The sequence below is a fragment of the Lates calcarifer genome, linkage group LG17 (genome assembly GCF_001640805.2).
Source record: "Lates calcarifer isolate ASB-BC8 linkage group LG17, TLL_Latcal_v3, whole genome shotgun sequence".
NCBI lineage: Eukaryota > Metazoa > Chordata > Actinopteri > Centropomidae > Lates > Lates calcarifer.
The window spans coordinates 4,331,448-4,358,609 of record NC_066849.1 but is presented as its reverse complement, the minus strand read 5'-3'; the positions used below and the strand labels follow the sequence as shown (position 1 = coordinate 4,358,609).

Here is a 27,162-nt window from a genome sequence, read left to right as displayed (position 1 = left end):
ATCAATAAGATCGTACAGCAACAATGTCCTGACAATTTGTCATCTTCAACAGAAAAACATGGCAATTTAATTTGCATCTACTCACAGTTAGGAGGTATCTGCTAACCTTGTAACATTAGCTTAGTGCTAGCTTTGCATGTACTGAATGAGAAACTGAATGTAGACACTGCTAAAGGTAGATAGCTAGCAGTCAGGGAGACACAGCATGTGAACAAGACACATTTTGAGTCACAGGGAGATGAATCTTATTTTTTTGGTAGAAGCTTAACTACCATCCCACAGCTGTCACCCCTGCGCCAACCTAACAAATCCTACAGTTTGTTCTCTAAAGGCAGAATTGACCCACAAGTGACTGAAGTTACTGGGATTAGTGACTGTAATGTAATTATGGAGAATTCCAATTGTAGTCATTTAAACTACTCTTACAGAGGAAAAGTATAATCACTTACTGTAAGGTGTTAGTGTATTACTACTCAACACTGCTAACAAATCTGTTTTTAAAGATACATTATACTGTTATTATCAAGCAATAATCTAAGTTAAAAATGCCCCCGTATTTGCCTGCAACTACATTACAGAGTGTTATAAACCATTAATTCAGTATTTATATTCTGCTTTTAAATTAGTGTTTCCAGTCTATTTAATGAGTCCACTGTGGCATGTATGGTGTTGACCAGAGGCTACAGGCCATCTGCTTTAGCCAGAGGTCAGAGAGCAGCTGCTGTGGTGATAGTCATCTCTGCAGCTACACCAACATCCTGCTGTCACATTTGCCCTAAACAAATCCTTTCTAGCGGGTCCAGTATTGATTAAGATGCTGTCTTGACGGCCACACAGACATACATGTAACCACAGTCACATTTCCAAAGAGAGGTTTCTCATTTTGTTAGGAGTCATACTGGTTTTGATATGACTTATTGTCATACTGATGTTCCTCAAATACCTGAAAATGAACAGAATAGGGTCTACTGTAAAACTCCAGGATGATACAACAATACAAAATGTCAATAACAATATGATTAAAACTGCCTGTTTAATGACTCAGAGTCTATGTGTGAAATTTTTTTTACTATAGCGAAAGTGCCTTGACAGCCACCTTAAAAGACAGGTGAGCATTGTATCCTCTGCTGAATTAGAAACAATGGCAGCTTTTGAACCACCACATCCACACAATGAACAAAGACTCATTCTGTTGAGGGAGTGTGGACTAACACAGATCATTTTTGGCTTTTTGTTATAATGATTTTGGTTTGTGGAGTAATAAAAAACACATAAACAATTAACTCTGGGGGCTGCAGGATATTTTAAAGATAACAGAGGATAATTCTGTTGATAACATAAAGCAACCAGCCAAACTAATATTTACACATTTTCTGAATAAAATTTTGTATCAAGAATTGTCACTGCATTTAATGAAACTAAAGACACAAATATGACACTTGAGTTGTGTAAACAACAAGTGATGGTCAAACATTCCTTGTTGTCACTGTTGCAGAAACCTTTGGAAGGTGTGAAGCTCAATTTGGCCGGGAAAACAGGCAACTTGTGTTTGGCTCACAACACAGGTCTTGTGTCAACAGACAACATGAGCATTCTTCTGAATGCTTGAGTTGTCTGTTTGAAAGCTGCCTAATGTTTATTGAAAAAATAACTTGAGATAAGGTTTAGGCAACAAGAAGTGGCATAAACAAGTTGTAACTTCTGAAGAATGTTACCAACCACATGAGGCCTGCAAATGATTTCTTTCAGATTTATATCTGTGTACACTGTATATTGTGTGAGAAAGAATAACCTTCAAAATAAGAGGTGAGTACAGTTCAAGATGTATATTTTGTGAAAATCTGAACGATCCATTTACATTATAAACCAAAGAATGGTACTGAGTGCAACATCATGGAGCTCCAGGCTAAGAGGCAGATGTTTTTGAGAAACAAAGCACACAGCAAACTATCTCCTGCCCTCCAGCTTAGAGGCAGATGCACCTGTCAGCCCCCTGCCATATGGACTCCTGCAGTAAGACTGCAGTGTATGCAAAACAGAAAGAAGAGAGCAACTTCAAATATGTAGTTACATTCCAGACAAAACAAATTTACCACCTGTTCCTTACAGAGAGGACCTATTCAAGTGTAATCTTCCTTTTCTGTGGTCCAGATTCTTAAAGCCATTATGTTGAGAGCAGGTGGAAGAACCATGTAATGTCAGCTGCAGTTCACTTACAGCTGTGAACAAATGCTCAGACTGCTTAACAGGCTGGCTGCTGTTACCCATCTTAAAAACTTGCCATTTTAATCCACGCTATCATTTAAGGATCCAAAGTGACAGTCAAAACAAGTCCAAACAATAAATCTAGGGTTACACAGTTGCTTGCATGCGCTTTAGCTTATTGTAAGTCAGGCCTGGTGCAGTCCCTGTGGAAGCAGATGGCTGGGTACAGGCATTACCCCCAGGCCAGATAAAGGTGTCTCTTAGGGCCGTGCTCATCAGCCAGTGGACTGAGATGGATTCCTCGGTGGTTGAGGCCTAGAAACGGGGGGGTTGACACAAGCCAAATACTTTACAGCCCTGATGCTGGAAGGCAAGGGTTAAACACTGGGATTTCCTTTTTGAAACTGGGAAGGAAAGGGTCAACGTAGGCCACTAGGACAAAAATATGAAGTAAGAAAAAAAGAGTGAGAGACAGTATCTAAGTTGCTTAGATATACTATTAAGTTTTTTGCTGTTATTATTTGTAGTTAAAACAACTGTAATATTTAGGTGGCAAACTGGCACTTACTATTTCAACAGCATTTTGTGCATACTAATCATGATTGAAAATATATGCCTATTTTACTCCTGAGTGTATTAAAGTGATTCATGTAAATAAACTCTTACAGCAGCATCAGAGCAATAGTGAACAATACAGTGTTTTGAATACAGACATAGATGTTGTAACTATTTTTAGAGATATTATTATCAAGCAAAGAACTGAAGACAGAAATCTACTTTGTGTTTGCTGTCATCCACAGAAGCACACAGTAATAATTACTAAGATTTATTATGCACAGACAAACAGTTTACAAAATTATTTTGCGTGCAAAAATATTTTTTCTGCTTTCGAAATGTCACAGATATTATTCCATATATTTAGTCTCAGTCCATGTATTAAAAACAGTCCTGTTGGTTTTCATGTAGACAGCACACTTTAACAAAAGTGTAATAATACAACATTTCAACTAAAAGGTGTGGAGCTATTGATGTAATTTTTAACAGAGGTCCATCTCCGGAATATCTGACTCTTCATTTTATGCTTAATGTTGAATCCAAGTGTGGTAGCAAAGGTTATTGTCTGTGAGCAGTGCCTGACACAGTTTCCTCTGTCTGCCCCCACCTCTGTCCCAAATGTCTGACTTTGTGTTTCTGGCAATTTGCTCCCATTGTGCAGCACTTCCTGATAGGAGGCACTCTGGAAGACTGGGCTCAGTCAACTGCAAAGGAATGTGACATTCCTTTCTAAAATTACGGATGTTTCTTTGGATTTCTGAGGCCGATTTCTGCCATTTTCCCTGTGGTGTCTGGAGAAAGTGTTTCCGGATAGACACACAAGTGAACACAAGAACGTATATTCTAAACTTTAGTCATGATTGAGTGAAGCAGACTGCTGGACGCCAACAAAGTATTTATTTTAGCTGGGAACACATGAGTACATATTGTTACTGTTCTTTTGTCCACATCCATCAACATTAAATATCTCAGAGTAGAACTGATATACCATTAATAGAGTAAATAAATAAATTCCTAACAAATTATTATTTAAAACAGGACGTATTATATTCAATTAGACATTTTGCATCATGTATTACTGACATGTTCAATGTAACATTGAAGGCATTGAACTTATAGGATAACATCTTCTTCTTGAACTTCTGAAACAGTGGTTCCCAACTTTTATGACTTGTGACCCAAAAGCAGTATATACTTGTGACCCCTCCTCACAGGTTGTAGCTTCAGTAAGGACCTGAGTTGTACACAGTTGAGCCATCAGGTCAGTTTTCTGTCTCTTGATCTGCAGGATTTTTACAAATACTTGATTACAGAATAAAAACTGTGTAACAGAAATGTTTGTTAATGTCTTCATATCTATGGATTATTTTGGCCCCTTGGGACCAAGCTGCAAAAGAAACATGAACATGCTATTGATATTTAGGATGATATGGTTAATCTGTTAGCAAAATGTTGTGTATTTACATAGCCAGCAGATATAGAGCAATATTAAAATTCAGCCAGAGTCATGTTTTCCCACCAGATAAATCTAAGTCCAAAAAGTCTCTTTCCATTCAGTTTTTGGTCACTCTTCTGGACAGATAATGCACGTGTGTTTCTTGAAGCTTTTGTGCTTCAAACAGCTGCCTTCTACAAAAACAATACTAGTGAAGTGAACTACAACAGTAAAGCTGCAGGCTGAAAAACTAAAACAATGAGCTAAAAGCCTATGATGCTCCGTAGAGTTGAGGTTAAAAAATCTCGGTGTGTTTCTCACTATGAGTAATTCCTTCCACATACACTAATTAGTGTGGCTTTAATATATTGTGACCCAGATTTATTCTGAGACCCTCGTCCTGACCCGGTTGGGAACCACTGTTTTAGAACATAAATGTTTATCTATATATGTAATCCTGAATTTCCTATATAAAAGAATAATATAATAATAAAATTATAATTTAAAAAATGTTTTTTTTATAAAGTAAACCACTTTAAAAACCTGACACTTGAGCATGTCATCTGATGCTGAAAACTTTTCTGTATTCAAGTATTTAGGTAAACATTAATGAAGTCAGTCACTACAATGATGAAATCCACAGTTTTGAACAATTTGTGCTACTGTGTGATGTGCTGTCTTTTCCTTCCTTGGCATGATTTTATTTTGTAGCTGAATCTACTCTTAGTCACACCTGTTATTAAAGGCATCTGCTGATCTGTTGATGTCTAAAAGATAAGAATATTCATTCATTACGACACTATGTGAGCAGAGAGCGTTGGTAAATGCAGGTCTAATCGAACAAACACAGGGAGGCCACAAGCTTGCTGTGATAACCTCTATCTCCAGATGGTAGACTGGAGTTAAAGGGGAAAAGGAGACAGGGGAGCAGGGGGGTCAGACATCAGGAATGAGGAAATCCCACCCTGGCCCCAGCAGATAGAGGACAGGAAGCACTACCATTTGCATACAAATTCCCTCTCAGTAGAGTAACATGTGCAGTTCAGGGTGAGCGTGTTAAAAGCGTGGGAGGAGACCTGCAGACCACTGATAGTGCATTGTCAAGTGGCCATTACGTGCCTGTCGACATCCACAGGCCACGACTGTGAAGACAGAGGAACCATTTATGTCTTTGTTTTAAACAGGTGACCAACTGAGCCACGGCCATGAGAATCACATTTGTTTCATTTTAGAGACAATATAAAACCAGTTTGATTCCTTTTGACTCTCTGACAACAGTTCCTCTTTACTCCAGAAAGCTCGTCTAAATAAATGGATAATCCTTCAAAAGCCTCTGTTGTATTATACTGACAACAGTGTACACACCATCATCAGATAAATCATATAAATACATTTCTTACAGTACATGACTTTTAAACACCTCCAACAATCAGATCTTGTTTGTGTAATGAATGAATACCACACATTCTTGGCCTCCCTTTGCGTATTTCAAAGCTTTGTTACTTCTTTACAAGTCAAACTGACAGAGTCTGACTAAGGCGTTTTATCTATGTAATACTGCTAATATTTATTCCAAAGCCACCGTGTCTCATTTTAAGTGCCTTTCAAATGTGCTGAATCAACAGAGTGCCGGCCTGGAGAACCTGCTGATTTATGACGCAGTCATCCTGCAGAGTGATCACCACAGGTGATGACAATTTTCCCTGTGATCTCCAACAACACTGACAATTTTATGACTTGTGTAATTAAAGACTTAAACACACAGAAGCACCAAAGTTGACTCAGGCATGAAAGGAAGGCAAGCTGTTTAGGGTCAATAATGTTTTTAGTCTGACTGAGAAGGCATTTAAATGAGCTCTGGAGATTCCAGATAAAGTAGAAATATGCATTTTCAGGCTGTGGTACATTTATGCAAACCCAGTGCTTTGTTGAATGACATTGAATGTGGAGAGAGGGGAAGTATGAGACACTACATAAGAGGATTGGTGAGTGGTGGAGAGAGGACATGGGTGTTCTTGGAATGGACAGTAAAAAATCCTTTCTGAGTAAGAATAATCTTGATAACAGTGTTGTTATCTACCCCACCTCCTTGTCAAGTGACAACAGCTGCCTGTAAGTAATGAAGCTAGAAGTCTACCCTCTCGAGAACCAAGAGTGCACACATCGTTACACCATCCACTACAGAATCTGATTTTTTGTTGCCATGTTTGGTTAATATGAAAACACACAATGTTGCTACACATATTACTGATGCTACATGAGGCATGATTAGATAGATTTGAGGCTGAGTGAGGCACTTTCTGTTATTTTTTTCAATACACTTTTGCAAAAGAACATCCTCGGCCATCACTAACTGCTTGAAAGTAGTAAGCAAATAATTTTTATCACAGTAAAGTAGCAGCTCTTGTCACTAACATGGTGACAGACATGAATGCCTGTAGAAAATTCATTCAGCAGTCCATCCAGTCTGCAACAAAGTGGTGGATTGACCGACACTGCAACACCAAGAGCAACACTGTTTGCATGGCTGATAGAAAGGAACAATTTGCAAAAAGTCTGGAAAAAATGAAACAGAATTTTGCGAAAGAAGAGTTTTTTCTTCCTTTCTCCTGTTTTGTTAATCATCCATAAACCCCTGAGACTTATCTTCTGATCACTTTAAAGGGCCCAACCCCTAGATTGAGAAACACTAATCAGACACAGGCACAATAAACCAAACCTAACTAGTCTGTAATGACTGCAAGATACAAGGGACAGCCAAGAGTAATAAATATAGTTTAACGACGAAGCATGATGATAATTTTAGATTTTGCTGCAGGTAGTGACAAGTTCTATTACTACATTCCTGCTGTATAATGGAAAGATTTTTAGATAATAGAAGTGAGAAGCGCGTCACTTCCTCAAGCATTTCTCTTGAAAAGACATACAAATCAAAACATGTTCAGCTGTTTATGTTACTATGGGGGAAAGAATGTAAACTGACTCTTCCTCCTCGCCAATTCATCAGCATATCCCAGGATGATTGTGTGGTGTAGATTCTAATCAGTTTCCCCCTTTTTCCCCCTTGTAGTTTCTTTCTCAGCCATAGCCATATCAAGTACATCACAACTTTCACAGACTGAATGGCACTCAACATTTCATCTAAAATAATCTTTTCATAAGATGTGGCAGTTATTGTGTAAAAGTCTAGTTGTGTTTGGTGGTTTTACTGCAGTTTGTAATTACTTCAGCAGCAACAATATGCAAATTAAAGGATTTACTATTTCAAATATATTCCCATTGCAGTCAAACGTGTGTGGTTCTCATACACGTTTGATTACATCACAGCTCACACCTCAGTGCTGAGGCACCAAACACTGCATAAGGGTCACAGTCAGCGAAACCTGTGCATGTCATTGCGTAAGACAAAGAGGGAGAAAATGAGGCTAGCCTGGGATGTTGTGCTTGCAGAGGGAAATCTGCTAACTAATTACACGAGTCGATAAACGAATGCCCTCATTAGACGTGAATGAACAAGGAATGCTCTACATCGTTTTTACGTAACAGAGCCCAGCATCAAAGCATACACACAAATACAAGCTGCATCAGATAGTCCCCGCTCCGACTGGGCTGAATATCAATAAATTGATGCTCCATTTTTTTCAAAAATTTGTACTATTAAAGACTGCCTGAGCTGTGGCCTCGGGACTACATAAAACTGTAGAGAGAATTTAAAGTTAACATATAATTTCATAAATGTTTAGTAAACTATATAAGTAAAATGTCTGATTCTGAGATTTCTGAACTCAGATTGCTGAAAGATTTCTTAATGCAATTTAATCTCTCCATGCAGCTGCAGTCCTGTCTGGGGCTACACCGCATTACAAACCAATGTGACTACAATGATACAGTCAGTAGTCAGTCAGGCAAATAAGTGCTGATCATGGTTTCAGCTATCTCATCATCCAAGATGAACAAATCAAATCTCTGACTGATTTTCAGGAACAAGTCAGATAAAAGTGCAAACAGCATAAAAGCCTGGATGGTGACACCATGTTTGAAGGCAGGAGTTGAACAACGTAAAATGCATGGAGAAAGTGCATTTAGGGACGTGTGCAAATCAACTTTTGCTAGTTTAACAGACGGGTTGTACTTAGCCTCTTCATTAATCGTGGGTGTGTTTTGGGCGTAACATGTAATAAACATCCAGTAAAGAGACATCTGTGATGCATGGCAGTGTCATGCTATACACAACAGCAAGAGGGTTCTGGGTTTGAAACCTGCTTTTTTCTGTGTGGAGTTGCCCTGTGCCTACATGGATTCTCTTCAGGTACTCCAGCTTCCTCCGACAGTCCAAAGACATGCAGGTTAGGTTAACTGATGACTAAGTGTAATTGTGAGTGTGAATGGTTGTTTGTCACTGTATGTCAGCCCTGCATAGACTGGCAACCTATCCAGGGTGTACCCAGCCTGTCACCTAATGTCAGCTGGGCCTGGTTCCTGCCCCCTGTGACCCTTAAGGATAAGTGGTATTGGATAAATGGGAGTCCGGAGGTGTAAGATAGGGCTCTGTGATTTCACGTATGGTCGGTTACCAAACAAACTAACTCAGAATCTTCATTTTTGCCAATGGTTAAACAACCACAGGCCATCTTCATGTATGATTCTTTGTGATTAGTTGATAAAGACTTTTTGGTGGTAGGAAAGTCAGAGCTCTTCAACCAGTTTTAGATTATGATCCAAGCAAAAATGAACACAAAGAAGTGGTGGAAGTTCTGCTGCTTAGAGAAATAAACCAGTGTTTCACAGTTCACTATTCAGTGTGATTTAGGAATCAAGGGATTTGAACAGGCTAGTATAATATCTACGACTGCATCAGCAGCTTCATAATTACAATCATCCCCATCTTTTGTTTTTATTTCAGACCCAGAGCAAAGGGAAGTTCTACAAGCTACTGCCACCATTACTATCCCTAAAAGTCAAGAGGGAAGTTCCATGTGATGCTCTTCCCATCCTCAGAGTGTTCCTCCATCCCGTCATTACTCCCTCAGTCTTACAGTACATACAGTATACCTGCACTCTAGCATTAGTTCCTTGCCAGATTCTATTGTGCCAACTGGCCATAGTACACAGATAGTTTGCAGACAGATCAGCTTCCAGCAAAACCAGCTGCAACCTCTGCATCTCCCCACAACAGATGCATTTAAATAACAAGATCACATTTTTTAACTTAACTGAACTGGCATTGTTTAACAATATGATGATTGGTGTTCTGTGTACAACCTCGGCCTGCAGCTTCCAGCACCAGCCTCCGTTTAAAATGCAGCTGTTGCCATTCAGCTGCAGCCTCCAGCAAACACCAGCTGGTACAGGTCCATCCATAGTCTGCAGCCTCTGCCACCCAGCCACAGTCACAGCCCTCTCATGCAGGATCAGTCATCCACTAGCTTCTACCCACAGCCACTGTGATGAAAACACAGCAAAAAGGTAAATGGAAGTAAGCTATCTTTAGATAGATAACTTTATTAATCCCAGAGGGAAACTGGTTTTTCATAGCAGCCAGGTAAGTCACAATAAGATCCAACAGCAAGGCACAGAAGGTAGAATAAGAATAAAATAAAATACAAAAAACAGAATAGTATCAAAATAGGAATAAAATACATACACAAAAGAGAAGAATCAAGTTACTTTAAGAGTATAATACAACTTTTTACTTTGCTCTCATTTAACAATGTGGAGATGTTTGTTGACCAGCATCTGCTCCAGTTGAGCCCCTGCCTTCATCCACAGTCACTATCTACAGCCTGGAGCAGCCAGCATCAGCTTCTACCTGCAATTACTGCCTGCAAGCTGACATTCATCTTTTAAACACTGTGAACAAGTTTATTTATTTGAATTCATTTATTTACAGATATAGCATCTTCATTTCCTTTTGCAGCACATATAAATATCAGGTTTGATCCAAAGATTTAAAACTGTGGCTATTTTATCACAAGTTCTCCTGAACATCAAGATAAATATTGCTTATATGACACTGTAATCATTGATAAACTGTATATCATTGGCTTAGCTGTTTAAATTTTTTAACTGTGACGCTGCAACAACTACCTGCTTGTTGACCTGAATGAGCAAAAAGAAAAATTCACGTGGGATTCAAATGGCATTATATTCAGCCATTTAGAGTTGTGTTTAGTGACAGTAGTTTTGAAAACATGTATTCATGCTTCAAACTGTTTAATGATGATTTATGACACAGGACACAGCTCACTCTGAGTTGTGAGACATCAGAGCTTTGCCATTATTTCTTTGTGTATGAGTGAAAGATTAACAGCTGCAACATGTTGACATGAACACGTTTATGCACTATCATTTGTATTACCATTGACAGTTTGTCACTTTCATTCAGTGTGTGGTTCATTGTTACATTTTTTAGGTTAATGTATTTGTCACTACAGTGTAACTCAAGTTGAGGTCACACCTCAGACACTAATGAGAAACCTGGATTAACATATGGTAGAAGGGAACTGGACATTTTATAGGTAGTTTGAGTATTTTCATTACATGCTACTTTATACACTCTATTCCACTACAGTTCAAAGGCTGCCTTTTTTCAGCACTACCTTTTATTGACAGTTGTAGGGTCTAACCTACTGCCTAATAAGTGCTTTGACTTTTACTACTTGAAGTACATATAGATCTACATCATCACCATGACAAGTAAAAAATCTCCACACACTGAGGAAGGTCATGATGTAGCTGAAAGCTCTGGGAGCAAAAATGAGCTATATCTAACTAACTAGGAGTTATATCAAGTTAGTGTTTGTATGTGATGTATCTCTACTGTTGTTTAAGTAACATACATACCACCACTGTTTACATGCCACAGAACACAAACACATACTGTAAGTGGAACACTAGCGTGCATGTCAACATACTCATTGTGCTTTAGAGGAATGAGTCTTTTCCTCTTGGCCTCTCTGGCACAGTTCCCTTGGCACGGAGTGCTGAGCGGGCCGATAAGAACGCGCCCCTCTGTCTCTGCAGCATTCCAAGTATCCTGTAGCGAATGTCCGGCTGCACAAGACGGGTCCAGCCGCAACCTACACCCACTCGCACAACCCCACCCTCCCAGAACAATGAGACGTTCCCATCATATAAGGGGACATGGTCAGAGCTACAAGTGGGACACGGACACACACGAAGCCACGACAGGCATGTTCTCTGAGGCCCCGGCATGGAATGTGCAAGAAAGAATGTATGCAGGCTGCAACAATTCTGGGAAAAGTCATCTTATCTTCTTGAGGAAATGAAGCAATTCACAAAAAGTCTTATTTATAATGTCTTATTGAGGTGCAACAACCTGTGACAGGAGCAGATCATCACTCCTCACACACAGGTCACAGTGTGAATCAAGCTGAGGAGACATTTCACACCTTTTGGGCCTCTATGATCACATTTTACGCACAAGGACAGAGAAACTATGGGTCATAATATGTTAAGAGAGAAAGTATATTAGACACTGGTAAATTATTCTAATCAATCACTCAGATAATCAGAGAGATCCCGACCCCACCATTCTCAGGAATCTCCTGGCAGTTGACCCGGCACAGGTTGAAGAAATACTCACCAACCTGCATTGCCTTTGAACAACTCCACAGAGATAAATTAGCTCTCTACACAAACAATCTATCTTCATTCTTTATTCCCATGACGAGTTATGATCTTACAGATAAGGTAAATTCCTTAAACAAATACCTCAGATATCTCTCCCCCTCAAGATGGGCTGATAATCTGAAACAACTTTCCGATTGAGTGTTTGGAAAGTTTGCCAGTTTTACTCACATATTTGTTCATTTGGGGTCAGAGCTGAACAGATCATTTGGCTTCATGGATCCAATAAAATGTCTGGTTTCTGACATAAGGTGTTGGACTGAAGACACATTCCTGTTTCATGACAGGGGTAGGGAAACTATCTTGCAAGCCTAGAACTCAGATATAAGCCGATGAATTACTGGGTAACAGAGAAGTATCTGATTTGGCAGTCGATCACTGTTTACCTCAGTGTGACAGCAGAGCATTTAACTGCTCCCTCTGCTGCTAGTTGGTGGTATAACAAGAGAAGCAATGAAAGACTCAACAGTGTCAGTCTCAAATCATCACTGCCTTTGAGCAGTTGTACAGGGATTTACTGTCAACCGTTGTTTAAAAATCACAAGGTTACTCACTTACTTTTCTGTCGACTAACTAGTTTAAACATACAATAACATTTGTTTTTTTCAGGTTGGGAACAAGCTGTGATACAACACTGACACGTTATCAAATTAAAAAGCTGATTCTGGTGAACTCGTTGCTTATTCACACAGTCATAGACACAGAGCAACATTAGCCAAGTCAAATGTTCACTCTCCTGTGGTTTTCTTTTTGGTCTCCACAACCCTGTGAAAAACATGTAGTTCCTCTAAATGTTCCACTATGTTCACCAGCTCGTCTCTGACTTTGCCTATCTGCTGTTTGGTACTGGGAAGGTGCATAATACCTTTATCAGAGCTTTTTATCTGAAAACAGCTTTGTGTTGCAGAGGTAATCCACACTGATGAAAGCAGTGAGAGTGAACCAAAACAATGAGCTTAAAGACACTACAAAGCTTTGCAGAGCTTAAGGGAAGTGACAAGGTGAGTGGTATCAGTACTACATGTGAAACCTTTCATACAACACATACTCATCTATCTTTGATATCTAATATTATCACAATAAGGCCACTTGAAATAAACCTAAATGAGCAAACTCCATCCTTTGAGGGAGGCAATGAGACGTGGCTCAAAGTTTCAGAAAGACCAAATAAGTGGAGCTTGTGATGATTCTTTATCAGACTTTTTAAGGTGAACCTTCAAGATTAAGAATTGACAGGGCTTTTAAAGAACAGCTCCATAAAAGCTCCAAACTTACCAGAGTTTGAGTGAAACCTGTTAAATTTTGTCTATGTAGTTACTTTGAGCAGCTCCAGTATGCTTATTAAAGGGGCGTTCTGTACACTTTATATGTCACAGTGAGCATTATTCAGCTATACAATGTCTTCTGTGGCTTTAGAAGATCTTGGAGACAATATTGGACTTAAATTTGCCAGGTGGGCAGGAACACGACTCAAAATGAATGATAATATTGCTCTATCATATCTATCATATCTCCATCACATAAGCAGGGGACTAATGACAGAACCTGATGAGTTGCATCATGGGAAATCCAGGATCCAGTACTTTGGGGGCTTGGCCAGTACTTGAGACTAAAAGTCGAGACCACAAAATGTTCTGATAGAGTTAAGAGCCTAATTCAGGCAATTCAATTCATTACACTAATCAGTTTAGCAATTACTCAATCATCTTGTAGCCTAAAGCAAATGATTCCTGTGAAGCATTATGTAAATAAGGCAAACTCTCCCCGGACTTGATCGCCTCACTCCCCTCCTTTTACTAGGCCCCTTCAAGGAATCTCCACATATAAAAACCTTTTCACCTCCCTCCAGAGAGAGCTGGAGGAATGCCTGCCTTGCCAAATTCCTCAGTACTGTTTGTTGGGGCTTACAGTGCTAGCAACACAGGCTACCAAATACCAAAGTGAGAAGTCACTGGACTCAGAGACAGCTGAACATTACTTCTGTATTGTTATTGTAATCGTATGACAGCAAAAATGAAAAACACGTATTTCTTGAGGGCTGTTTTTCACTTTATTGTCATTCTATCAGTGTGTCCCGTCATTAGAAGGCAGTAAAATATCACTATATTCCCCTTGCGGCCTGTCAGTGTTCCTGAGGCTCAGCGCCCCACATGGTTGATATTAACATTCCATACGTTTCTAATGATGAGGACAAAGCAGGCCGCAGGGGAAGGTTCATGACAGCATTGGCATGGTGCACACATTCCTGCATTAGACTAGCTGGAGGGCCTCTGCAGGGTGGGTGGTGGCGCTGGGGGGGTGTTGGGAGATGAGTAAACAAGAAAATAAGGAGAGCTACAGTATGAGCCGCCTTCTCTCCCCCTCTGCTCTCTGAGATGTCTGGACAGACATGTACATATGTGGTAATTTCCCAGTCTTGACAGACATGCAGGGGGGAGGATGAACACTCTTACAGCAACATTCTTTTCTCTGGATGTAAATGCAAAGCGCACATTAATGCTACATTCCAGGCAATGTGAAAAATTGGAATATGCAACCTCTTACAAGAAATAGTGCAAAGGAGCACCACTTAATGTCAGTAGTGCAACAAATTAACTCAGGTGGAATTTGGCAAAAAAAGTCAGCTATGTGAGATCAGTGGCAGAATCCACAATGAGTGGTCAACAACTTCTAAAGACTGATTTCATTTATTACAAGTACAGTCGACACAAATGTAAACCATGAGCTGATAATGATGCGTGCAGTTTACTTTCAGAGACATATGTGCAGCAACATGGTTTAATCACAAAATGTTATGATTATCTCAGATAGAAAGAATCTCTGTTCAGGAAATCAAGCATATTCCTGTGTTTTTTTCCCTAGCTGCAACACTCAAACATCAGCAGTCATACGCGCTGGAATGGGACACAGCATAACGTAAAACATCTTGGGCACAGGAGCCCAAACATCTGGCATCTTTAGTATCTTTACCCCTGAAGTCCTGCACATACGTGTCCCTGAAACAACTGGCAAACAATTTGGGTTCACTCTTATGAAAACCCAATACATGCTTGAGTCCTGACGTAACACCAGCAGTTAGTCGTTGTGAGTTCCTGCTGTCGACCATCGTGACTCAGTCAGTGGGTTATGTCTGTGACCACAAAAGCAAGCAGAGAGTTTTTTTGGCCTTTTCACACAATTATAAGCTGACCAGAGCTGAGACCGTTATTTGATTAACTGATTAGAAGAGCATTGGGAAATTAATAAAGAATTTTGATAATACTTATTATTAACCGCTGAAAAAAAAGGCAAAATTTAAGTGGTTCCAGATTCTATAATGTAAGACTTTGCAAAAGTCTACGTTACAAGCTGTGACATTTTCTCAGGCATGTTTTCTGCTCCTGTTCTGAGCCAATAATGAGACAAATACTTTGTCATAAATATAACATTGAACTGCTTGGCCTTCACTGTGTGAACAGATTGCACGTGCTAATACTTGCATGTATACTGCTGTGGCCCGACAGCACTTTATATGATTAGAGCTCACTGAAATAACTGAAATACATTCACTCTTTCTGACAGTTAAGAAACACTTGGGTGAACTCACAGCTCTGAGCTGCCATACTGATACTATATGTGCAAATAAACGTAAAAAAAATATGGACAGATGCCTCTAAAGTTGAATTAAGTGTGGTGTGTATCAAAATGTTCCACAAATGTCAGTCTGCATTGCTGTTCAAGGCACTTTTTTCAGATTTATTCCATCATACTCGATCACTGACCATTCTGTACAGATGTCTGGGCAGACTCAACGACCTGAGCCATCGGGTAAGAACTTGGAGACTGTCCTGACGTTGTTCTGTCTCATATCTGTGATGTGGGTGTCCAGTTTCTGGAACAGCTCCTTGGTCCGTAACATCTCCTCCTCCAGGAAACGAATGACCATGCTGTCTGCAGGCGGCAAAGGCTCCTGGGAGGGAGGAGAAACACACAACTGATGGATTCTTTGGAAAACGAAAGAGCACAGAAGGTGTTAACTACACTACGACTAAGAGCCTTATTTGTGATTAATCTCACCAGTGGAGAGGAAGAGGGACTATTTTTTTCTCTGGACACAAGATTCAGAGAGTCTTCGGAGCTGGAGCTTTGTCCCTCAGCCAGCAGATTCACTTGAACTTGAGGCTGGCACTGAGTTTTTCCTGGCGAGTTTTTTGCTGCTGAAGGAGAGAGAGGAGGAGGATGCTGATGAATGAGGCCTGCTGCTGTCTTGCACCTGGCTGCAGGGCTGGTCTGTGGGGGACTGGGACAGTGTCTGCAGCTTTTTAAAGAGCCTCTGGATCTCTCCTTCATTGTGAGTGGTGTTCTCCTGCAGCTTAGTTTTTGAGGCCTGCATCTCCTCCTGGTGTTTGTGATGTCTGGTATCTTCATTCCTACAGATAAAACAAGTAGGTGCATCAGGGTTTGGTTACTTGATCTTTTGTGTGTGTTTGTCTGTGTATATGGCACCTACCTCTCCTGAGCAGGCTGTGGTTTGTCAGATATGGTGTGACTGGGCAGGGCTTCTTCATATTTATCCCAGACTTGGGAATGCATGTCACTGTGTGCCTGCCTTAGCTGTCGTTTCTCCTGTTCCAGGCTGCTCTGGGAGGACTTATAACTCTCCCTCGGGGATGTAAGCAAGGAGTCCCCTCTCTGAGGAAACAGAAGTGATTCAGGGGAAAAAAGCAAAGAGAGATGAGTCAGATTTAAACACAAGCACAAGCCAAATTATGGAAAGAATCCCATCTGCTGCTATCTGTAAAAACCATGCAATGACTACATTAACAACTATGTCAAAGCAGACACACCTGGGGTGACTGGGACTCCAGTCTGTGCAGCAGACGCTTCAGATGATGGTTCTCAGCTTGTAGAGTCTCCAGCTGCGTCTGAGTCATGTGAGAAAGTCAGAAACAAGGAACATGTGACATATTTTGCTGATGTCTCACAATCCTCACAATCAGTCCTAACTTTAAGTCACCCTCCACTCAAAAATGTCTTTTGCCTGTTGTTACTTCACTTGGATGTTTGAGGTGCACTGTACAGAGTGATGCATGTGCACATTCATCTGCTGAGGGAGGACAGTTTCCCTCTGTTCACTTATAACTGTGCAGTACATATAAGCAGAGCTTTGTGACATCACAGCTTGTTTTGCAGCTAATCTCAGTCCAGCATGAGACTTAAACAAGCGTAATGTGGAGGAAGAGAAGATTTGAAGCCTCCTTCTTCCTATTTCAGTAAAGTAGGGGACGTCCTGTCCTGACGAACAAGGGTTAGATGCCTTTTTTGGGGTACTTTTACATTTTGTGGAAAACCATAGCAGACACAAAGTAGAATTAAAAGAGCATTTTTATTTGTCTTAGCTGAAGCAGCATAATTAAGAACAGAGTAGTTTGACATTTGTCAGACTGTCCCACCACTTTTTTGGAATTTATCAGGCAGCGAACAAACAACAACAATAAATCTGGCAGCAATTTTATTGAAGTCACCATCTAAGTATCTTCACTGTCTGCACTTGTCAATGTGAGACTAAATGATTTCTCTTATGTACCTTGTCTACCAACAGCAGAAGGTCTTGCAGCAGAATTTAGTTTGCATTTCAGATAATTTCCTGTCATTTCATCCCTATCTCATCTACTAAAAGTTACTTCTAAACTTGGCTCTAAGAGGGAGGAAGTCACTTGATAAATGTGTCTTATTGCTCACACTCAGCCAAGAACTTTTTATGTGGTACTTCAGAGCACCGAGTAACATAATTATCAATAAATGCACTGATGGACAATATGACATAGGCTGCAAAATAAAAATGTTACTTTTAACATTACTTTACATTACTTACATCAACTCTCACTTCTTCCTCTTGCGCACCAGGTACCAAATATTGCATAAGAATTGTGGCTCTTTTTGCATAATCAATTATTACTTATTATGCAAAATAAATATTCATGTAATAAACACTTGTGTCAGAATAACAAAAAGCCATCACTTCAACAGAGATGAACACAGCATGTATTGTATTATGTCTAAAAGGGCCACTGTTCCCTTCCCAGCATTACCTCATGTGATTTCTGTGAGTGATGGAACCTGATTATAGAACTACTGTGATCTCATTAAAGCTTTAAAAATGTCTAGGAAAATGATGTGCTCACTTTTAACTCAGCTGCCTTCTGTTCTGCTCGCTCCACCTCGACATGAAGCTGCTGCCTGATGCTGGATGAAGAGCCACTCAGTGAGCTGATGGCGAGGTCGCGCTGGTGCAGCTCGCTGGTGAGCTTTGACACTTCCTTTCTCATTCCCTCCACCTCGCCGCTGTGAGTCTGTTTGGCTCTCTGAAGCTCTTCTCTGAGCTGGTGAATAAATCCAGAGAGGTGAGAAGTAAGTTTGGGACTTAAAACAATGTCGATGTCATTGAGGGTAAAGGTTAGGTTAGTCATGGCAAATACAGAATGTTAATGAAGTCAGGGAAGTTTTCCGACCTTTTTCATTTCAGCAATAGAAGAGTCATACTCTGCTTTTATACTTCTCAGATCTTGTTCTGTCTTTGAGTGGTCAGCTCTCTGTTGGCTCACCTTATCCAGTCTGAGAAAATCACCAAAAATATGCAGTGTTGATTTAGGAAATATACAGAATGTCAACTTTACATGTCTATAATAACAATAATGTGGCCGTATGAGGACTCCAGCATTCACCTCTCTTTGAGACATGCCAGTTCAGCCTTGAGATGAACCTCACATGCTTGGGCACAGTGGAGCTTAGCTGCAGTCCTCTCCAGATCTTGCCTGAGGGTTTCCACACCAGCACAGCCCTGGGCCATTAAACAGTCCTCCAGAGAGCTGTACACACAAGAACATCCACCAAACACTCACAAGACAGCTTCATCTCACTGGCTTCTGCCTTTCTTTTGGACCAATGCAAAACTGCAGCTAGTCAATAGACCATCCTCCCCACAGTAACGGTACAGAATGCCCTCTTGTGTAACTGCTGCTGTACTACATCATGACAGACTGAATACACATTAATGACAGAGATTCACCCACCGAATGACTTGATCTTTAGCTTCCAGTATTTGGTTGAGTCTGGCAGCGTCATTACGAAACCTTTGGCGTTCAAAACTGGCTCGTCGCACAAATGAATCCTGACAGTCCAGTGTGGCGTGAAGTTCCTCACGTTCCTCTGAAAACACCTGTGGAACAGTCATGGACCATCAGCCTTACTGTTATTGTGTCTAATGCACAATGAAATAAAAACTGTGTAACAAACTTATGAAAAGCTGTTTTTTCCAAGATTATATTGGTTGTGTTAGTATTTCTAGAGTGGGCTCAGGTTAAAGGATAACTCTGGGATTTTTTAACCTGGGCCTTAGTTTACCAGGTTTTTGGGTGTAAATGATTGACTAGTTATGTTTATCTACAGGCTTCTGGAGCAGTCCAAAACCAAAAGCAAATCCTCACATATAAGAATGTGGAAATAAAGAATGTTTGGAATTTTGTTTGAAAAATAACTTTACAATTATCAGCTATTAGCTGATTAATCGATTAGTCAACTGACAGCAATTAATGGGCAACTAGTTTGATAGGTCCTTGCAATCCTTGCAATAGTCTCTGGTTCCTGATTCTGTCAACAGATCCTACTGATTTCACCTGGACTAAGAGAAAATGATTATACTGACTTCACATTAATATGCACTTGTTTTCTATGTTTATCAGACTATTGCTCAAAAATGTGTCACTGAATTTATCAGTTGTTTAATTTTTTCTTCATACAAGATGGTTGGGAGCCAACTAACAGTGCAGCCTCATCTTAATCTGCCACAGCTAGTGCACGGTCCTGTCACTCTCACTGCTCTCTGCACTCTCTCCTGTCACTGTCACCTGCTGCTCTCTCTGGTACTGTGTGAGCCACATCTCGAGCGGTCGGAGTCGCTCCAGTTCAAGCTCCTGTGCTTGCAAGCTGCCCTGAGTCTTGTCCAGCTTTGTATGCAGATTCTGTACCTCTATGCAGCACTCCCTGTGCTCCCTCTCCATTTGCCACAGTGCCCACTGGGACTGGAAATCAAATGACAGAAGATATGTGAGAAAAATTCCACATCTCCTCTTTGCTTTAGCGTTTAATTCTATCTGACTTTAAATTACTTTCTCATGTGTGAGCTCATCAGTCAGGCTCTTGTTCTGGGCCTCCAGTGCTGTCAGCCGTTTCTGGTACTGGATGTGTTGCTGCTCCCACTCTGCAGAGCGTTGATGATATTCCTGCAGGGGGAGGCAGGGAAAATTATGCTCAACTTAATCAGTAGATGGCAGTAAAGGGTAACTTGTACATGACTAGGATGACATCAAGAAGAGATACAAAGGGAAATTGACTGCTGTACCTCAATTTTTTCATGCAGTTTGGTCACCTCTGAAAGGTCCATCTCTTTCACTCCTCCACTGTTGTTCTTGAACTGTTTGCGCTGAAGCTTGTGGTAATTTCTCTTTAATCGCTCCAACTGCAGGGAAAATGTTTATAATGCTTTAATCAACATATTGTATCTCTGATGGAAAAGGATTCTAAAAGGAAGAATCATTCAGAGGAAAAGTGTATTGTCAGATATGTACAAGCAGAACAATTTTCAACCACGGAAACCTTGCAAATCTGCAAATGTGAGGAATGCCATTTGACAGACCGACAAACTCAACTGACTGTTTAACTGTGTAACAGGTACGTTTTCTCACCTCTTCGCGGACCTTCTGCAATTGTTGTTCATACTTGGAAACTAACTGTTGTCGATCAGTCTGGAAGTCTTCTAGCTGCTTGTGGAGCAACCCAATCTATGATCAGGGTGAGGATGATAATGGTATTACAGAAATGGGAATACAGTATAACCATACCATCATTTAGGAATACAAGTGCCATGCAACACTTCTGGTTGCTGTATATTCCTCACAGTATAACTAAAGAAAATGTTGCCCTCTCAGTTCATCTCAATTCAAACTAAGACTATATGGTCATGTTCAGTTCAGTAATCGTCACAGATATGACAACCCATATTAAACAGAAGAGGGAAGCCTCCCTGATTCAGATGAAATATTACAATATAACTTTGGTGAGGATCTTCTACTTTACCTCCAGGTCCCTCCGTTCAATGAGATTCCTGGAAGTCAACAACTCCTCTTCTCCACTTTTCAGCCTGAGCCCCATGGCCTGGATCTCAGCCTCCCACACCCTCCTCTGGTCACTGATCATTATGTCAACCTGTCGCATTAACTCCTGGACCTCTGGCACACAAGATGACAGGACAGAGCTGGAATACAGATGGACAATATTAAAACAAGCTGATGTTTGCTAACTATGTTAAAATACAACATAACTGAAAGGCTGCCATCTCTGCCAGCGCTCCCCAGCACCGTTTGCCTGTGATATTAAGAAATTAGCAAAAGTTAGTGAGCTAGTCACTGACTTCAGCCACAGTATACGTTACCTTAGATCAGGATTCTGCAGTGATTCTAAAAAAGCCTCCATCTGGTTGAAATGTTTATCAAATACTTTAGGGTGTTCTGTCCCTGTAGACACTTTTAAGTTGTCTTATGTTAGCTAACAGCTAAGCTGACAAACCGTAGCAACCTTTATGACAGCATTAACGTTACTAGCTAACCATAACCACACTGAGCCGCAGTGACGCCAGTTAAACTGCGTAAATTGAAATTAAATAACAAACGTTACATCAGCTTAGTTTGAATTATAGCTGAGGCTAAGTTCAGTTGAAGTTTCTAACATCGTTAGCAAACACTAGACGCTAAAATTAACTAGTTTCAGCGCGCCTAGCTACTTTTGTTTACATCGTTAACTGAACTACATTGTACAACTGCAATGGGTACAATGGATTTCCTGATTAAAGGCGGTAACTCCACCTCCAACCTGTGACCTCAGCACGCCGTACGTTACTTCAGGATGCTGGGGTTAAAGATAGGGTCCTGCATCCAGGTATCGTATCTCATACAGCTCTTGGATTCTAATCAAATGAGAGTATTAACCCAAGCGTCTACCTCTTAAAGTTACAGAATGCTACAGTGGTAACGTTTTTTGTTTTTTTTTCATTTTACACACTGTCTCCTGAACCTTTTTCTTCCAGAATCTAAAGCCAAAGTAGCACAGAAATTGCAATGATCATGGGAAAAAAAATAGGTAATCGGACAATTTCCATGCAAGAATAATCATATCATCACATGTCGATTATAATGACATCACATTGTTAGATATATTAAATGGGGTTATATCGCCTCTATTGAACACGTGGCTCGTTGGTCTAGGGGTATGATTCTCGCTTCGGGTGCGAGAGGTCCCGGGTTCAAATCCCGGACGAGCCCTCTTTTTCGGATAGCGATGATAACGAGCGCCACAGGATCATCACTACCATCGTCAGATATATGCTAACTCTTAGCTGCAACTAGCTACGATATTAAGTAGCGATAGTGTACATTTTATTTATCCACCGCACAACGGTATGGTCTTATTACAATCGATATATTGTCATCTAACTTGCTTTTTGCATAGACATATATTTTTTTTTACATACAAACGTGATACACTGCGTTAATATAGACACTTGGTTGACCGCCGAGCTTTACCTTAGCGTTAGCATTCGCTAACAGGTAGCTGCAGCCTAGCAGATATGCTAGAGATATTACATGAATATCACAGGTTTTCGAGTTGAGCAGAGCTTAGAAATTATGTACAGTGGAGTAATAAATCATAAAACGAAACAATAAAACTACGACAATGTAAGGGTAGGAAACGTATTGCTACGTACTTAAACTCAAGCGCAGGCCTCTTTATGTGTGGCTCGTTGGTCTAGGGGTATGATTCTCGCTTTGGGTGCGAGAGGTCCCGGGTTCAAATCCCGGACGAGCCCAGTTTTTTTTTTCTTTTTTCTCTTCCAAATAAAATCTGTTTGTCCACCCCTCTATTATATCATTTTAATACATGCAAATGTATAACGATAGCTCTACGTTTTGAATAGGCGAGCAGCTAGGTAGCTTCGTTATCACTGTTTGCTTATCCCCCTCCCAACACCTTTCCTCCTGCAACTTCCCACACCCCTTTCTCCACCTGCCCTCCGTCAAACACTGAACAAAGAGCGTCTCCGCCGCTCTGCTTCCCCAGCTGTTGTGTTGTTAGGGGTTTGGGGCATGAGAAGAGAGAGAGACGTTTCTGTTCCGCCCCCACAAAACACATCAGACACTCCCAACAGGCGGCAGACGAGCCGACTCTCTCTCTCCATTCACAGCAGTCAGGCTGTGCAGTTCAGTCTGAAGGGACAACACTTCCAATACTGGTCTGAGGGAGCACCAAGTCTCTCACGGAATATATGCAAGTACGCTGTAAGTACACTCTTTTACTATGAAAACCTTTTTTTCTTCAGTTAGATACTACTTGATAATCTATTATATATTTTTTTATCTCCAATATTCATGTCAGAAATAATACAGCAGTAGGTAGGAATAATCCCCACATGTAATGGTTAACCATTTCAGAGTTATTGAAAAAGTTAATTTCTTAACTTTTAGTTTTTTCTGCGTCTGCAACATAGTTTAGACTTTTCTCAAAATGAATGTTAATTCTAAATCAAAATATATCTTAAGACTAAATTCAAGATAATTATTATATTTCTAATACATTTCTTGCCCTGCAAATAATCCTTGTGTGAAAAAGTTTATAGTTTAGTTTTTCAGCACATCTCATAACAATTTCAACCACAATTTAATTTAACAGAGAAGTAAACTGGGAACCAGGACCAACCATCTATTTCAACAAGCCCTGATCAGTGTCAGTTGCTAAACAGTGGCAGTCTCCAGGCTGTCGTTTCATTAGGAATCATTTTGATCCTCACTGTCAGCCTCTTAAACTCTGTGGTCGACAACTTCAGCGCAATCATGGTTCTGTGTGAGGAGGGCGACTGCAGCGTCTGCTTGATGCCCTACTCGAGGGTGGACAGGGTCCCCCGGGTGCTCCACTGCAGACATACCTTCTGTGAGACGTGCCTGGAGACGATGTCGCAGGCCAGGAGCGGGCTGCTGACCGTGGGCTGCCCTTTGTGTCGCCGGGTGACCTGCATAGGCCGCGGCCTCAGCCTGCAGGAAGCCCTCTGGGTCAACAGCAGGCTGTGGGAGCAGATACCAGAGGACGTGGACGCAGAGATTGAGGAGGAGGGCGGACTGAAACAGGAAGCTGAGGCGGAGAGGATAGAGGCTAAACAACAACCCTCGTTACAGGCAGAATGGTGGGTGAACACACGTGTGGACATTTACAATCAGATAAACCTGTACTGGTTGTTTCTAGGCAATGTCAGTCAGAGTATGACTGTCTACTGTATGGGGGCAGACATAGACAAACAGAAAACTTTAACGTGTGACCTTTGACCTCTTGATGCTTCCTATTATTTTCTTTAAAGTAGCTTCACTTATAAGAGTATTTTTCCTCCTAACAGTTGTGTGTGACAGGCTGCTGCTGCAAGCTGTGTTAGGACAGGACTTTGTTTAAAAATCAAAAAAAGAAATTGAGAATAGTATCTCTTTACAACCAGTGTTGAATCTGAAGAATTTTAACCTGATCCCAAAAAATTCCAGCCATACCGAGCCATTCACACATTGATGTTAATCAGCACATTTGTCCACAAAGCTTCTCATTAGCACCTCGGCTCGGCAGTGCCACATTCTGTTGCAGGAGCCTGATACAGAAACTTGTACTTTTCAGCATTTCCTCCAGGTCTTCCAGAACAAAGCTCAAATTACCCGCATTCTTCAGGAAGTTCAGTCTGACAAAGCAACACCAAGAGAGAATCATGCCTGGCAGTAACGTGTAAGTCTTGACTATGTGTTAAATGGCTACAGTAGCAGAGGATCTTCAAATGTGGGCTAATATTTTTCTGTTTTTTTCCCCCTTTGAAGGGAAATGAAATCGTGGCGCAGGCTTTCAACTGAAGAGACATTTTAAAGAAAAAGATGAGATGGACAGAGGGTGATGCGACATGTTGCAGATGCCTCTTTAAGACGTGACTCAGCCTTGTCAGTGGGAGGAAAGTTGAGGCCGTTAGGACCGAGAATCCATTTGTGTTCCTGTCAAGATATTGTTTTGTCCCCAGCCAAAGGTGCCCCGTCTCCCCATTATTTATTCTGGGCTTAATTCTCCCAGCTGGTGCTGTGGGATTTGGTTCAGCTGTCCCAGAGGGGCTAACACCCCAAGACCCCCTCATAACAGATGGTCTCCTGAGGACATTCCCTTTTACATTGCCATTGCTGAACACTGAATATAACTTATTGTTTTCTTTATTTATGACAGCAAGTTGACAAAGTATTTAATAAAACTATTTTTCACAGAATTCTTTATCAGTGTTTTCATTTATTAATTCATGCTGATCATGCCTTATGGCTTTGGGAGATGACTGTTGTTTAAAAGAATCATGAGCTCAAAACAAAGACACAACACTTCTCCACGTCACTCTGTACATCATTTATGATACATTACGAATTTAAAGGACTAAAAATAAGCAACGCTGGTAAGAGATTTGTGAATAGAATAATGTGAGTATTAGTTCTGTGAGCACGATACACAACAAAAATATGTCACAAAAGACTCATTCAACCATGAAAGTGGATTATAAACTCTATTCAACAAGCATCTGGCAAGTATCCCATGTTAGAAGATATTAGAATACTGAATCATCACTTTCATGGAAATGGCCTTTAATCTGTTTGTGTTTCCTTATGTGCACATATCAGTTCAAAGATAAACAGCACACACTATTCTGAATAGAAAGGAGGCTCTGTGTACATGTGTGCTGTGAATTAGATCTCAGTTCAAGGTCACAGTTAAGCATGATTGTGTTTGGCGTCTCAGGCATATTAAGGTCACTGTTATTTACCAGTTTGGAGACAGCGAGAGATCCGTTAGCTGTCATGCTGGTTTGGTGGCCAACAAGTCGTAACAGGCTGTTTGAACTGTATGCCTGTGAAATACAATGCCTTTCAATATCATTTATATATTCCCATGTCTCAGTATTATTGCAGTGACTGACTTCAGACCCTCTAAAAATGCCAAACAAGGAAGCTGCATCCAAGTTCTAAATGATCTGGCATCAGCAGTGTTTGGCTGTCGCAGCCGTAGTCTGGTCTACAGCAGGAAGGCAGCAGCCTGGCAGAGAACAAACAAACAGAAACAGGGTTGTGAAAATGGCACAGGACCAGTTTCAGTTTCGCAATGTATTTACTGGCTACCATTGTGGTCCTGGTGGTGTTGATCACTGGGATTAGGGCAGAATACGACAGGAAACAACACCCAGTGCAGGTTGGTAGTGGTAGAAGAGATGCTCAGATAATTTACTCACGTAAAAGTGGCAATGTGGAGGTACTCAAGCATTATGCAGCAATATGTGAGTTTCATATTTTTTGTATTTAAACTCTTAATCAGTAAAGTAACCAGTGACTACAGCTGATACTGGAGTAAAAAAAAGTGTCTCACTCTGAAATGTAGCGGGAGATCAAGTGGCATTAAGTAGGAATACTCAATTAAGTATCTGAAAATTGTATTAAAAGTACAGTACTTGAGTAAATGTACTTATATACATTCCAGCACTGGAGGTTGCTGTGGTCAGTCTGACTAATGAGGAAGTTGTTACACTAAGAACCACAAACATATTTTATGGCAGGATTTCTGGCGAGTCTTTGCAACAAAGCAATGATGCAAGACAGTTTCCTCAGTACTGCCCATTACAACAAGCAATAGTACATTCCTTTTTGAGTAGGTTGTGTAGGTGTGCTACATTAAATGATTGCTCTGAGTGTCTGGAAGAGAACATAGATATTTTTGTGTTTTAGCAAAAACAGAAAGTCCGGGACTAAAAGTTCAACAAAGTAGAGCAGAACTTTATGTGGATCAGTGCCAATAAGAACTCTGGATTACTGACTGAGTAAAGCAACCAACTGCCCCCAGGCCTCAGAGACTCAAACACTTAACACTTAAAAGCAGTTTAACAGTTTTGAAAATGTGCTTATTTGCTTTCTTGCCAAGAGCTAGTTTGAGAAAATCAGCACCACTCTCATATCTGAATGAAAAAAATAGAAATTATTTCTTGGCCAGGATCAGTTTCCAGCAAACCAGCAGAGACTCCAGCAAGACACAACAAAACAACAAACTGCCATTTTTACTCAGTGTTTTTTTTTTTTCCTTAAACAAAGGTGATATGATGTGTTAGTCACATTAAGCTTTAGCAGTGCTGGTGGGCAGGTTTTGTTTCCTGTAGACAGAGCCAGGCTAAATAACTTTCTCCTGTT

General features: G+C 40.6%; 2 protein-coding genes and 2 non-coding genes across 12 annotated transcripts; 3 read left to right on the top strand and 1 right to left on the bottom strand.

Annotated features, from left to right (window-relative positions):
- Positions 1-8,757: 8,757 nt before the first annotated feature.
- On the bottom strand, positions 8,758-22,764 carry cep63 (centrosomal protein 63). Of its 7 annotated transcripts, none has more exons than XR_007814905.1 (15): positions 21,315-21,747; positions 20,960-21,137; positions 20,569-20,664; positions 20,226-20,342; positions 19,993-20,106; positions 19,732-19,905; positions 18,898-19,043; positions 18,550-18,693; positions 18,337-18,439; positions 18,010-18,207; positions 16,672-16,749; positions 16,335-16,516; positions 15,902-16,254; positions 15,607-15,794; positions 8,758-9,637 (listed from the first exon to the last, which is right to left on the bottom strand). XR_007814905.1 is itself a non-coding variant. In XM_051077265.1 (14 exons), the coding sequence occupies exons 1-14, from the start codon at positions 21,353-21,355 to the stop codon at positions 15,633-15,635; spliced, it is 1,998 nt and encodes a 665-aa protein (XP_050933222.1). In that variant the 5' UTR covers positions 21,356-21,751; the 3' UTR covers positions 14,514-15,632. The 7 variants fall into 7 exon arrangements, 1 of the variants encoding a protein (XP_050933222.1); XR_007814904.1 differs by lacking the exon at positions 8,758-9,637 and adding an exon at positions 14,514-14,975; XR_007814906.1 differs by lacking the exons at positions 8,758-9,637; positions 21,315-21,747 and adding an exon at positions 22,644-22,764 and having other exon boundaries at positions 14,514-15,794.
- trnap-cgg (transfer RNA proline (anticodon CGG)) lies at positions 22,129-22,200 on the top strand. The gene has a single exon. It is a non-coding gene; the product is annotated as a tRNA-Pro (tRNA).
- trnap-ugg (transfer RNA proline (anticodon UGG)) lies at positions 22,674-22,745 on the top strand. Its single transcript has one exon. It is a non-coding gene; the product is annotated as a tRNA-Pro (tRNA).
- Positions 22,765-23,060: 296 nt separating the features above from the next.
- Positions 23,061-25,211, top strand: im:7152348 (uncharacterized protein LOC559250 homolog). 3 transcript variants are annotated; one of them, XM_018669954.2, is made up of 4 exons: positions 23,061-23,214; positions 23,606-24,113; positions 24,587-24,691; positions 24,781-25,211. In XM_018669954.2, exons 2-4 carry the CDS (start codon positions 23,767-23,769, stop codon positions 24,824-24,826), a joined length of 498 nt encoding a protein of 165 aa, XP_018525470.1. In that variant the 5' UTR covers positions 23,061-23,214; positions 23,606-23,766; the 3' UTR covers positions 24,827-25,211. The 3 variants fall into 3 exon arrangements, with proteins under 3 accessions (XP_018525470.1, XP_018525472.1, XP_018525473.1); XM_018669956.2 differs by having other exon boundaries at positions 23,095-23,214; positions 23,760-24,113; XM_018669957.2 differs by having other exon boundaries at positions 23,096-23,214; positions 23,730-24,113.
- Positions 25,212-27,162: the final 1,951 nt, after the last annotated feature.